We start from the raw sequence: 13,214 nt of genomic DNA, 5'->3' as shown, positions 1-13,214 counted from the left end.
CACTGTCCCAGGCTCTGGTTCCCCCCCAACCCTGATCGTGCCCCTCTGCAGCTCAGGGGAACCCCAGCACTCACCTGGCTCCAAGGCTCAGCAAACACCTGCAGCCTAGGCAGTTGATATTAAATGCTTTATTTTCAATATTAAAAACCAGTATTTTTAATAACTAAACAATGCTAAATTCATCTTAGCAAAAAAAAAAAAAAAAAAAAAAAAGAGGTTGGGGGTGGGAGGGGGGTTCTACCAGGGACGCTACAGCCCCGGCCTCGGCCGGCAGCAACAGAGCCCGAACCCCCCCAGCCACACACGTACCGCAGGAGAGCCCGGGGGGCCACAGCTCCCCACAAGGAGAGGGGCAGGGCCAGCTGAGCCCCGTGGGAACAGCCACCGTGGGCCAGGGGACAGAGCCGGCGCCACCACAGCCCCACAGGAGGACGAGGCCAAGCTCGGAGCTCAGGGGGGATTTGGCACAGTGAGACCCCCAGGGTGGGGCAGCCCAGCCTGGGGCAGGAGGGGGCTGGGGCAGCCCCATCTGCCCTCCCCCAGCACCAACACGAACCAGGAGTCGGTGTGTAATTCCACAGCGTGATCCCATCCCAAACCCACCCTGTGGCAGGAATTAGTGTCAGAAAAGAGCAGCAGGCTCAGAGCCCAACCTGGAGAATAGCCCTTGGAGAAGCCACTAAGAGAAAAAGGCCACCTGTGACCCCCCAGCGTGCCCCTCCTCGGGCTGCTCGAGGCCTCTGCTGCCCACCTGGGAGCCAGGGGATCCCTGGGGACAGTCCCTGTGTGGCAGCCAGAGCCTCCTGGCAGGCAGGGAACAGGGCTGTAAACTGCAGGGAGCCGGGCATGTAAACACAGACCAGGGTATGGGGGGGGCCGTGCCCAGGGGCTTCTGACCCCCCCACTGCCCCAAGGGACCAAAATTGGGGGACAAGGGGGGGGTCCAAAAGCCCCAGCCCTCCCCGTGGAGCCGGGGAAGCAGCAGCATCCCCCAGGAAGGGGGCTCTGGAGCAGTGGGGACAGTGACACTCCACCGTGTATAAAAACAGGAACTTATCTTCCCCGGGAAGAGTTTGTGGCCCACGGCGCTGGCTCGGGGGCCAGGGGGGCACGGGGCCGGCGGCCGGGCGGGAGGTGTGCGGGAGTGCCGGAGCCGGGGCGCGGCCGGCGCGGTGTTAGAGAGGAGGCGAGGCTACGTTACAAGGGGAGGGGCGCGGGGGTCCAGTCGGGTCGCGCATCCCGGGAATCCGAGCACTGAGACGGGTCAAGGAGGCTGGCGATGCCTGTGGGCGAGGCAGCTCCTCAGAAGGAGGTGGTGGGGTCAGGACAGGCATTTCCCCTGATCCCCTCCTCCTCTACAAGCCCCCAGGATCATAACTCCATCCTCCCATAAAGGATCAGGAAGCCAGGGCACTGCACAGCTCCAAAGCCCACTCCCACCCCAAGGACCACCAGCCCCTCACAGACCTCACTTGATGAGGATGCCCGTGGGCCGCGCCTCGTCCTCGCTGGCGTTCCTCAGGTTCTGCTCTGCTTCCTCTGAGGACCTGGGGCAGAGCAGGGTGAGAGGCACTGCCACAGCCCCTCAGCACCGCTCACCCCATTCCCACCCCACTCACGCCAGGAAATCCTTCACTTCCTCCACGGTGATGTCCCCGGTGATGTCCAGCGGGTTCTCCATGCTGCTGTTGGGGGAGTCGATGGGGCCGGGCGAGAAGGCAGCCGGGTGCTCCACAGGGGACCCTGGGGAGTCATGGCACAGAAGGGTTGGGGACAGGCAGGGCACAGAGGCAGGCTTGGAGCAGGGCTGTGTGACCAGTGTGAGTGCAGGGACAGAGTGGTCACTCACGGTCGCTGTCCGAAGGCGAGTGCTGGCCCTCGGAGCTGCGCGGGACGTGGGTGCCGTTCGCCTGGGGCAGCTTCGGTGTCACCGTTGAGCTGTTGCTGGAAGGAAACAGGGAGAAGTTATGGCCAGAACCGGGGTCATGGGGTGGGTGTACAGAGGTTCCACACAGCAAAGCCCCCCACACCCACCTGAGGCAGGAGGTGTCCTGGAGCCGGGTGACCTCCAGCCTGCACAGTGGCTCCGTCACATTCCTGGCGCTCAGCGAGAAGCGCTCGAACTCAGATGGTGAAATTAAGTAGAAACCTACGGGGGGACAACAACGAGCCTCAGGAATCCCCCAGAGTGCTGCAGGTGAGGTCAGCATCCCATGGACACAGATGTCACCTGGTGGCCTCACCTTGGCCATGCTTGGTGAAGACACAGGAGGCAATGCCACTGATGTCCTCCTTACGGATGCAGCTGTAGTGGACCTGGGGCCGCAGGCTGGGCACGGTGAAGATGTGGATGTCCCCCAGGTTGGTGAGGCAGGCCAGGCAGTTTTCCAGCCGCTCCTCAGAGCCAGCACTGGCCAGGCTCACCAGGGCCACCTTCCGCACCCGGCAGCCCTCGTGTGCTGTCAGCTTGAACTTGGTCTTGGCACTCACTTTGGGCAGCGTGAACACCTGGGGGGGCAGGAGGAGCTGAGCTCAGGGGAGAACAGAAACCTGCAGGGTTTAGGGGGGCACCCTCCCCCTGGATTCACCACCCTAGAACAGGCATAGGAGTGCCCCCAAAACCTGACTTGTCACCTCCAGTCCCTGCGTAATGAGGACATCCAAAGAGGGCACAGGACATTTTGTGTCCCATCTCTACCACAGTGGGACGCAGAGCCCTGCACTCACCTTGAACTGTTCCTCGGAGGAGATGAGCATGGAGTGGCTGCCCTGCATGTCAGGGGCCTTGGCGAGGTCCCGAGACACCTCGTACGGCTCGGGCAGGGGGTTCCCCCGCCCGTCCAGCACCGCAATGGCCACCACCGGCGCCCGGTGCATCAGCTGGATCTCCTTCCCCAGCACCGCCTCCACCGCCCGCTCCGAGAACTTCTCCTGCGACGGCACCTCCAGGGCATAGGCGAACACCGACCCGGAGTTGGTCCCTGCCCACATGGTGGGGCCGTGGTGGGCGGCTGTGGGGGTGCAGCAGTGTCAGAACCCCCTCCCCACTGACCCAGCTTGGGGGCTTTCCCAGGGAGGGACGGGGGTCTCACCGTCACGGAGGAAGGTGTCGGCAAAGTAGAGGCACCGCACGACCCCCGAGAGCGAATCGTCGGCGGAGCGAGGCTCGATGCGCCGCTGCACCGGCGTCATCTCCACCTCGGGGGGCCCCGCCTGCTCCGCCAGCTGCGCGTTGGCCTCCTGCACCTGCGGAGGGACACGGGTCAGTCCCTGCTCGCTGGGGACAGCAGCTGCCACGGCGGCCCCCGCTCCCAGCCCACCTTGCTGGAGGGGCTGCTGGCGTTGAGCCTCTTCTTGCCCGACACGCGGCTCTTGCGGATGCGGCGGAAGGACTGGCGCAGCGACTTCTTGAGGGACTTCACGCGGGACAGGGGCCCCTCCATGGCCAGCGAGTCGTTGGGGTGCAGCGTACACCTGCGGACACCCACGCTGCTCAGCACCCGCCATGTCACTCCAGGGGTGCCCAGCACCGAGGTGCCCCCATACCTGGCCAGCACGGGGTTGCGCCGGTAGTAGTCGAAGAGCCCAAAGCCGTGGCTGGTGCCGAAGGCCACGAGGTTCCACTCGGAGTGGAGGGTGACGGCGGTGACGGCGGCGGGGGGCACGCACTGCACCAGCACGCTGGGCTGGAAGCCTGGGGGGAAATGGAGGGGCCCGTTCCGGGGGGCCAGCCGGTCGTGGCCCTTCCAGGTGAAGCCCTCACGGTCCTGCAGCAGATCCACGGTGGCCACGCTGACTGCATGCTCTGACTTCTCGTCGCTCAGCTCCATCACCAACACCTGCAGGGACAAGCACAGACAGGGGGACACACTGGACCCTCCCCCAGACGGCCAGCCCACTGCACAGCCAGGGCTAACCCAGGGTAGGAGCCCTTCAAGGACAACCACGAGGGTCTGCAGGGTCTGTAGCCCCCCTCATGCTGTGGGTACGCCAAGAGGTGCTCAGCAGGCCCTGCTCTGTCCTTGCCACCTTACCTGCCCCGCCGTGCCAGCCACCACCATCTTGGCCGTGTACTTGCAGAGCGCAATCTTCTGCACGCCCAGGCGCGGGTCATCGCTGTAGGGATCAAAGCAGCCCACCTGCGGGAGGGCACAGCTGAAGGGACAGCCAGGCCCCCGCACACAGCTGAGGGGCAGCCCCCCTGCACCCCCACATCCCTCCACCCGCCGTGGCACACGGCACACTCTGGGCACCACGCCCAGGAAAAGCCTGTCCCCACGCACCCCCTGGCTGTTTCCCCCAAGCTGGGGCAGACCCAGACAAGCGTCCCTTGTGTCCCCACAGTGCGTCACACAGCAGCTGTGCCCCGAGCCGGGGGACACGTCCCCGGGGCGCAGCCGGGATGGCTCCGGCAGGTGCACCCCCCGTGCCCAGCTCTGGGTCTGCCCCCTCCGGCGCTGGCAGAGCCGGGAGGGTGCTGAGGTCCATGGCAGTGTCGCCCTGCCCAGGGGACCTCACCTTGCGGAACGGAGGCCACTCCTCCTCGCCCGCCTGGTTGAGGCTGTCGTTGTGCTCACAGTCTGTCTGGAAGATGTTGGCGGTGCCCAGCTTGTAGAGGGGCTTCAGGGAGACCCCCGAGGCGTCCCAGAACCGCACCGTGCCGTCCTCGTGCCTGGGTGGGGGGGTCCTGTCAGCACAGGGCCCCAACATCTGCCCAGCTAACAAGAGCTGCCTCTGTGCTGGCAGCCACCATGCCAGAGGGGGGGACAGCGGGGGACAGCACAGCGGGTGGCACACTCATGCACAGCCAGAACAAGCAGGGGCAGCCCACTCGAGAAGAGGGAGTGGATGCCACCACCATCCCATCCCATCCCACTGCCCCACTGCAGGAATGGGTGTGGATGTGTACCCCACACATTTTGGGTTTCCCAGTCCCCCTCCCTGCTGCCAGCACACTCACCCAGTGAGGAGAAGCCCCCGCTGCATGGGCTCCTGGGCCAGGTTCTTTCCCCCATCAATGGGCCAAGCCTAGAGGGAGGGATGGAGAAGGGATAGAGGAAGGGATGAAGCCCTCTGGGCCATGCTGGAAGGGGCTCAGCTGGACCCCTCCCCACCACCCCCATCACTGACCACAGAGGATTGCCGGGGGCTCTGCTGCTCGCCCACACTGACGATCCTCTCCCAGAGCTTGAGGGGCACGTTGGAGACATGGCAGGAGCAGGTGATGGCAGAGGAGTGCAGAGGTGCCAGGTACGGGGCAGGGATGGTGGGCCAGCCTGGCGTCTGCAGGTCGATGGCCACCAGCTCCTCCTCCACCAGCACCACGAGGGCTCGGGGGTTCTCAAAGCCTGGGGAGGGGGGAGATGGCTGCTGCACGTGGAGATCCCCACACCATCACCCACTCCCCAAGGTGAGGACATACCTCCCTCGGGCACCTCTGCGCTCTGCACTGTGAAGAAGTCAATGACCCGGGAGGTGAAGTCGAGCGTGGCCAGGGTCTGGCCCTGCAGCACGCTGACACAGTGCCTGTCACCGTAGCTGGCCCGTGGCATCCCCCCACTGAAGATGATGAACGGGTTCCTGTGTGGGATGAGGCAGCTGCCATCAGACCCTGGACCCCCAACTTCCCCCTGTGCCCATGTCCCACCCACCTACCCTGACTCGCAGGTTCGCCAGAGGATTTTGCTGATGGCTTTGCAAGGGAACGGCCCTGAAAGAAGCACACCAACACTGTGGTTGTAGCACTGGGATGGAGCAGGATCAGCTCCAAACCCCAGAGCCCCCCAGACCCCCATCCTGTACCGTAGGGGATGGTGGACATGGCAGGCTGCTGGGTCCTCTGGCCGGTGCCGCTCACTGCCCACACCATGTACCCCCCATCGCTGTGGGAGCTGACGATGCTCTTCCCGCTCTGCTCCCAGGCCAGGCTCTCCAGCTGCTGTGGGGACACACGGGGGGCTCAGCACTTGGATGGGGACACACACACAGGGCCACAGCCCCACCAGCCCCAGGCCAGCCCCAGTACCTGGTTCCCCAGGAAGAGATGCTGGACAGCACGAGTGCTCTGCTCCCACAGGACCACCAGCCCCCGGCTGTAGCCGATCAGGAGCTGGCTGCCGCTGCGTGGGTGCTCCTGGATGGATTCCACGGGCCCCAGCGCCTTCCCGCAGCGGTACTCATCGGGGACGCTGCGGGGGGACACACACAGGGGGTCAGAGGTGGGCTGGGGGTGCTGGGCATGGGGCATGGGGCCTGCAGGGCTCTCACCTCTGCAGGATCTCATCTGGGAAGAGGGTTTTGTCCTCCAGCAGCGTCAAGGTGGGCAGGGTGACAAAGTACACGGCACCACCCTCAGTGCCCAGGCAGACCATGGCACCAGCAGCCATCGGCAGGACCACTGTCACCCGTGTGATGCCAGGGGAGCAGCTGGGGGAGGGAACAGAGGCTGCCTCAACACTGTGTTGGGTCTGGGGGAGCATCAAAGAGACCCCACACCTTTCCTGCTCCACTCCTTCATTCCCATCTCCATGAATTCAGGAGGACAAGGACAGCCTCAGTGCTGACAGCAATTAGAGCCATTAATCACCCCCGGGCCCTGCCAGCACCATAAAAACCCCAGAGCTATTCCCTGCACTCAGCATCTCAGCTGGGATCAGAGGAGCGTCTCAGTGGGGAAAACACCATCACGGAGAGGAGCTTGGCCAGCATCCCTCCCTCCCTCCCTCGCAGGCCGGCTGCTCCCCCGCACCATTCCCAGTTCCCAGTTCCCAGCTGGCAGCAGCATCACTGCGGCCGCAGCCCCGCGGGGGAGCGGCTCCAACTCCAATCCCCCCAGGCAAGTACTTAGCGCTGCCGGACCCTGGGCGGCCCGGGAGGCCGAAGCTGCGGGTCTCCTCCAGGTGGGAGCAGCCATCCTTCTGGCACACCTCCCACAGGTGCAGCGTGTTGTCATCCAGCAGCGACAGGAGCCAGCCCTGGGGATGGGGGGATGACAGTGGGGCATGTGAGGTGCTGGGGGGCTGCAGCCAGGTTCCTCCCCACTGCATCACCCACGTACCTGGCCGGGAAGGAAGTGCAGCTGTGTGACAGTAGCTGTCTCCTTGTGCAGGCCTGTCAGCTCCACACCTGGTGCACCATATCTGGGGGGGCCGTCAAAGAAACAACGAGGGTAGGGCCCCCCACCTCTTCCCCAGCAAAACTCAGGACCCTCCGAACTCCCTCAGGACACAGTTCTGCCTGCAAACACCAGTTTAGCCCCCTGTCCTCAGGGCAGAGCATTCCTGGCAGAGCATCCATGCCAGAGCCAGCCTTGCAAACACCACCCCTATCCAGGATCCACCAAGCCACCAACCACGACACTGTGAATCAGCCTGGGATCCACCAAGCACCTCCAGCTGGGACACCGCAGGTCAGGCTGGGATCCACCAGCCACCTCCCACCGGGCTGTCCCAGGTCAGGCTGCGGCCAACAGGCACAGCTGGGGTGGGTGTGCGAGAGGCACCGGCAGTGCCGGGGTGGGGTTCGGCATGCGCCGGCACAGCCTCACTCACCCGACTGGTCCCGGCTCCTTCGGTGACGCCGCTCGGCAGGAACCGCGGCAGGACCCGCGCAGTGGCTCCAGCACGGCACGGAGCACCCCGGTCTGGCATCCCCAGCACCCCCACACCCGGCCAGCTGCTCCCCCCCAGCCCAGTGTCACCAGCGCTGTCACATCTGGGCATGCCATGTGCTGGGGGTCCTTGCCCCTGGCCACCTTCTGGCGCCCCCGGCACAGGGAACCAGCCCAGCAGCTCTGCCCGGCCGGACAGGCAGGAGCTGTCTGGCAGTGCTGGGCACAGCTGAGCCGGCAGAGCCAGGTGACAGCCACGGAGTTTTGGGGAGAGCAGGAAACAAGGCATGGGAATGAAGCAGGGAGCACGCAGAGGGCTCTCGGTGCTACATGGATGGGGGATGCCATCCATCCTTACTCATTCTGGGGTCTTTCCCCACCCAAAATAGCGCCACAAGCTGAGAGCCCTCAGGGCAAGTGGCTCAGGCACAGCAGTGTCACCAGCATGCGATGTGGGTCCAAACACAGGGACCCCCAGCTGCCCCAGAAGACTCCCCAGGAGCTGGCTGCCCCTCAATTCCAGGCTGTCTGCAAGTGGATCCCCCAGCCCGGCCGGGGAGCACGCAGGGGTGCCCCCACTAACCAGTAACGCCAGTCAGGCCAGCTCCGGCTGCTGCCTCGCCCGGCCCCAGCTTCCCAACCTCCAGAAGCATCTTTTTGGCGGCAGCCAGAGCGGGGCCGTATAGGCACGGGGTACCACGCTGGGTACCACCCCAAAACCATCCCCGTTGAGGATGTTCAGGGCACCGCAACCTCATCCCCGCGGTGCCGGGAGCGGGGAGGCGCTCAGCTGGGACCAGCACCGGGGCCGGGCTGGCGAGTGGGGCGGGCGAGTGGGGCGGCCGGCGACGTCGCGGCCGGGCTGGCACCCGGGCGGCCCCGGCAGAACAAAACACGCCATCTTTGTGCTCTGGAGGCAGCGAGCCGCCGGCCTGGGGGATGGGGAGCGCGGCCGCCCCCCACGCCCCGACCCCGCTGCGGGCGCAGCCGCCCCCGCGCCCCCAGCCCGCATTCCTGCGGCGCGGGGCCCCCCGAGCCCGGGCCGCATCCAGCGCTGGCCGCTCGCCAGCAGTCCCTCTGAAGTCTCCCTGCACGCTGCCGCCAACAAAGCCCGGCCGGCCCCGCTCCGCGTCCCCCCCGCTTCGGCCCCCCACCCGGGACCGGGCTCCGCGCCCACCGCGGCCCCCTGTGCCCCCCCGAGGGCTGCGGGGATGAGGATGGACGGACAGGAGCCCCCCCGGGATAAGCGGGGTAACAGCAGTGAGGACCCCCCACTCGGGATGCGCCCCCACGGACGGCCGAGCCCCTTTGCCCCCCTCCTCCCGGCGTTTTGGGCGAGGTGGGGGTTTCTCCAGCCGCCCCCTCGCCGCCCGGGCCAGCTGCAGCACAGCTGGACGGAGCGATGGACGTCAGCCGAGTGGGGGCTGCCGGATGGGCCAGGAGCAGCACGGCCACGTCTCCAAGCATTCCCCGGGATGGGGACAGCCAGAGGAGGGAGTGCAGGAGGGTCCCGGAGGTCCTTACCTCCTGCTCATGGGGGAGGAAAAGGATACAGCTTGACGGCTCCCGCCTTGGTGCCGATGGCCATCACACGCAGCACGGGGTCGTAGGCCAGGGCGCTGGGCTGGCTGGGGAAGCCGTGCTCCACCGTCTGCCATGGGGACAGGCAGGTCAGAGCGGGACCCCCAAGCTCTGACACCCCCAAACTTTCCACAGCCGCCCCTCACCCCCACAGCTCCGATCCTGCACCAGCCTGAGCATCACCCCTGCCACGGGGGACAGAGAAGATGCTGCTCTGTCCCCCAGTGCCACCAAGGACGGCCCTGGGGAAGGGGGACATCACTCCTCACCCAGTTGCCACCCAGCACCCCAAAACCCAGCCCAACAGCTACACCAGGGGCCGCGGTAGGTCTGACCTTGAACACGCTGTCCCACCACCCGCCAGCACTTTGGGGATGGGACCCCCCTGCTCTAAACCCCCGAGGTGAGGACACCCCAGGAGAGGTGACCGGAGCCCCAGTGCGACATCAGCGGGCGGCAGAACCAGGCGAGCGGGACCTGCCAGCGCCGTCCCCGCCGGAGCCGCGTGTGGCCCGCGGGCACCTTCCCAAGGAAGTCCCGGCCATTCGGCGTGCCCGGGCTCGCCGGCTGGGGAGGGGCTGCCCCGGCAGCGGGGGGACGCGGGGGGCACCCACCGCCCCGGCCCGCGGCCAGGGGACCGCAGGGCTCCCGAGGGCAGCTCGGCTGAGCAGCGACGGCGCGATCAGACGATACGGAGCCAGACTGGCCGGATCCTGACCTGCTCCCTTTGTCTGGGGCATCCCAGAGAGGCGCAGCGGGGCGGCTTTCCGCACCCGCCGGCGGCAGCCGCTGTCACCCCAGCTCCTGCTCCCCTCCCAGGGGACACCTTCAGCAGCGTGAAAGCGTCCCCCGCCCATCCAAGGCGAGCCGGCACATCCCAGTGGCTCCCAACACGTCCAAGGGGCGAGGAAGTGGATGCTCGTGGGTGCCGACCCACGTAGGGTCGTACTGAATGCCCCGGGATGCACGTCGTGCTGGAGGAAGGAGCTGGGACAGCAGCAGCACAGGGACACCACAGGGATGCTTTAGGCCAGAAACCAACACGGTGACACCGACAAAGATTCCCCAAAAAGTGCTGTCCCAGTTCCCCAGCACTCCCGATCCCAAAGGGGGACCCGGCTCAGCCCCCCACCCGCAGCCCCCGCTCCCGCCCGCAGCGGGGCCGCATCCGGCAGGCAGTGCCGGCCGGCCAAGGCGCGCTCCCGGCCAAATTACAGCAAATCCCAGGCGGATCTGGAGCTCGGCAGGAAAAACAACCGTTAATGGGAGGCAGGTGGGCAGCCAGCGGCCCCAGAGCTGGGCTCTCCTCAGTCTCCCCCCAGGACATCCCACTGGCACAAACCCACCCTGGGCACTCGTTCGGGCAGGATCCGGCCGCGGGACTGTGCTCCCCAAAAACAGCGGGGCTCTGGCTGGGCTGAGCCTTGCACCCCGGCAGTGAGCTGGGGGCCGGGGCCGTGCTGGGCAGTGGGAGCTGGCTCTGACCCCTCACCATGGCACATCCCGACACCTCGCAGCCCGGTCCCGCTGTGGGACAGCCCGGGGGGCCCTCCGGTGCACGGCACCATCCCCAACATGAGTTGGGCAAGTATCCCACAGCAGTGCCAGGATGCTGCCGAAGGATGGACTGATGGCTTGGGCTCATCCAGGGGCCACTGCCAGTGTTTCCACGGCAGAAGGGTGGTCCTAACGCCATGGCGGCTCTGGGACAAGGCACCAAGTCCCAGCTGGGCACCCGCTGGCACAGCCCGATGTCCCGAGGGAAGGCTCTGGCACCCCAGAGCTTGTGGAGTCGCACCAGGGTTGTTTGATGAGCTTGGGGGTCTCTCCCGCCTCAGATGAGGGGGGCAAGTGGGAAAACTCGAGGGAGGACAGGGGCAAGCACTGACCTCTCATGTGCCCCCAGAATCACATCTTTGGGGTGCCAAGGAACCCCAAGCCCAGAGGGTCGCTGCCACAGCCTTTCCTGCTGACACAGAGGGTCCAGCTCCCCAGTATCCCACCCCTGCGGAGACTGGGGTGAGGGGCTGAACCCCGCAGGGGAGATGCAGCCAGGGATGCTCCAAGGCCAGACAGGGTGCGGGACCATGGGTCACCCCAAAACGCCCGTGAGTGAGGCCTGGGCAATCCACGGGACACGGGGAGCACGGGAATCGGGGCATTCCAGGGAACCCCTCCCAAGAGGGGCTGGTGAGGGGGTTCATCCTCTCCCGGAGTGACCCCCTGCACCGCACGGGGCGGAGCGTAGCCCCCTCGCTCCGCACCCTGGGGCGCATCCCGCACCCGGGGCTCCCGGTACCCACTCCCGGGGGTGCATCCTCCCGGGGCGGCCCAGCAGCGACTCCCGGGGTCCCCGGGCCAGGCAGCCCTGCCCTTTCTGCGTGCCCCTTCCCCGGGAGCGGGGAGGTCCCGGTGCGCGGCTCCCGCGGGGGTTCAGCCGGTCCCGGGGGGCGGTGCCCCGCACGCTGCTCGCCTCCCCGCGGGCAGCATCCCGCCGGGGTACCGGAGCCCCGCGCCACCGGGGGGCTGCCCGCACGCCGCACCCTGCCCGGCACCCCCGGTGCCTCCCGGTGGTCGCCGCCCCCCGGGATCCATCGCCGCGCCCGTCGCTCGCCCCAGACGCACCTTGCTGAAGGCGAAGAGGTCGTGGCGGATGCGGTCGCGGTGCGGGTCGGCACCCTGCCGCCGGAACCGAAACTTCATCATGGTTGGGCCGGCGGCGGCGGCGGTGGCGCGGTACCGGGCGGGGCGGGCGCGGCCGGCGGTCCCGGGGCCGGTCCCGGGGCGGCGGTGGCGGTGGCGGGGCCGGGGAGCGGCGCGGGGCGGGGCCGGCAGGGGGCGCGGTGCCGGTGCGGGGTCCCCGGTGCCGGTGCGGGGTCCCGGTGCGCGCGCCCGCCGAGCCCGGGCAGGCACCGCCGCGGTGGGGGCGGGGCGGAACCCTGACTGACAGCTCCGCCCGCCAATCACCGCGCGGCAACGCGCGCCGCGCGCCGCGGCCCCGCCCACCCGTGATGCGCCTGCTCCGCCGCCGCTGCCGATGGGAGATGTAGTCGTGCAACTCAACGCCCTCTGCGCTGGATTTATTTCTATTATTTTTTAAATCTTCTTCTTTCGGTGTTTTTCCTCCTCGTGGGCATGGTGAGGGACAGTGAGGACACCCCAAGCCCGGTCATCGTGGTCGCAAAGCCCCGCAAACACGGGGTGCCGTGGATTTAGGATCTCATCATGTGCCCCACAGCCATGGGGTGCATCAACATGGCGGCGCCCCGGCTACTGGGCCCGGAGCATCCTGCCGGGCCCCAGAATTAGCATTCGAGGCTCATTCCCGGCTGGCGACTCATTATTCCCACCAGGGCTCCGGGAATGTTGTTCCCCACTCCCCCCACGGCATCATCCCCAGGTAGGAGGGGGAGCAGCCTGCCCTGCACCCAGTTTTGGGGTGAGTCACCCCGGGCAGGGCACGGCTTCCCCTCCCTGCTGACTAACCCCGGCCTGCGGAGATGCGGCACAGGGGTGACGCCGGAGTTCGGGGCGGAAAACTGCCCGGGGGCGAGCGGGGAACGACGGCCCGGTGATGGGCTGATGGGCTGGGGGCTCCGGGATGGATGGAGGGGCCTGAACTGCAGGCACAGCCCCGGGGAATGAGGGTGGGGAGGCTGGAGCCAGATGAGGCAGAGAAGGAGGAAGGAGGAGAAGCAAGGGGAGAAAGAAGGAGGTAGTGAAAAAGAGAGGAGAGGCAAAGAAAGGGAATAACAGATAAAGAGGCATGAAGAGGAGAAACAAGAGGGAGAAGAGATGGAGAAGAGGATGAGGATAGGAGAGAGAAGGGAGAAGAGCAGGAAGGAAAGAACAGAGGAGGAGGAGGAAGACCAGCAGACCGCATCCATCCCCTCTCTGACACCTCACACCCATCCCACCATCTCCCTCCTGCAGGAGGGAAGCACAAGGAGGATGAGGGATGAGGCTGAAGCACAGAGATCCCTGTCCCTACTTTCTAGGACAGCTCAGGAAGCACAGCCACCAC

General features: G+C 66.7%; 1 protein-coding gene across 2 annotated transcripts; it reads right to left on the bottom strand.

Moving 5' to 3' along the window:
* Positions 1 to 120: 120 nt before the first annotated feature.
* On the bottom strand, positions 121 to 12,108 carry LLGL1 (LLGL scribble cell polarity complex component 1). Of its 2 annotated transcripts, none has more exons than XM_056503380.1 (23): positions 11,816 to 12,108; positions 9,163 to 9,260; positions 7,058 to 7,139; positions 6,859 to 6,974; positions 6,268 to 6,426; positions 6,026 to 6,188; positions 5,803 to 5,938; positions 5,656 to 5,710; positions 5,423 to 5,580; positions 5,131 to 5,348; positions 4,961 to 5,028; positions 4,519 to 4,672; positions 4,035 to 4,139; positions 3,547 to 3,839; positions 3,321 to 3,474; positions 3,093 to 3,246; positions 2,728 to 3,011; positions 2,244 to 2,508; positions 2,035 to 2,149; positions 1,850 to 1,944; positions 1,620 to 1,743; positions 1,468 to 1,547; positions 121 to 1,283 (listed from the first exon to the last, which is right to left on the bottom strand). In XM_056503380.1, exons 1-22 carry the CDS (start codon positions 11,894 to 11,896, stop codon positions 1,469 to 1,471), a joined length of 3,156 nt encoding a protein of 1,051 aa, XP_056359355.1. In that variant the 5' UTR covers positions 11,897 to 12,108; the 3' UTR covers positions 121 to 1,283; position 1,468. The 2 variants fall into 2 exon arrangements, with proteins under 2 accessions (XP_056359355.1, XP_056359354.1); XM_056503379.1 differs by having other exon boundaries at positions 6,844 to 6,974; positions 11,816 to 12,035.
* Between the last annotated feature and the right edge of the window lie 1,106 nt (positions 12,109 to 13,214).

This window comes from Oenanthe melanoleuca, chromosome 14, assembly GCF_029582105.1.
Source record: "Oenanthe melanoleuca isolate GR-GAL-2019-014 chromosome 14, OMel1.0, whole genome shotgun sequence".
Lineage (NCBI taxonomy): Eukaryota > Metazoa > Chordata > Aves > Passeriformes > Muscicapidae > Oenanthe > Oenanthe melanoleuca.
This window is presented reverse-complemented; position numbering and strand designations above follow the sequence as displayed.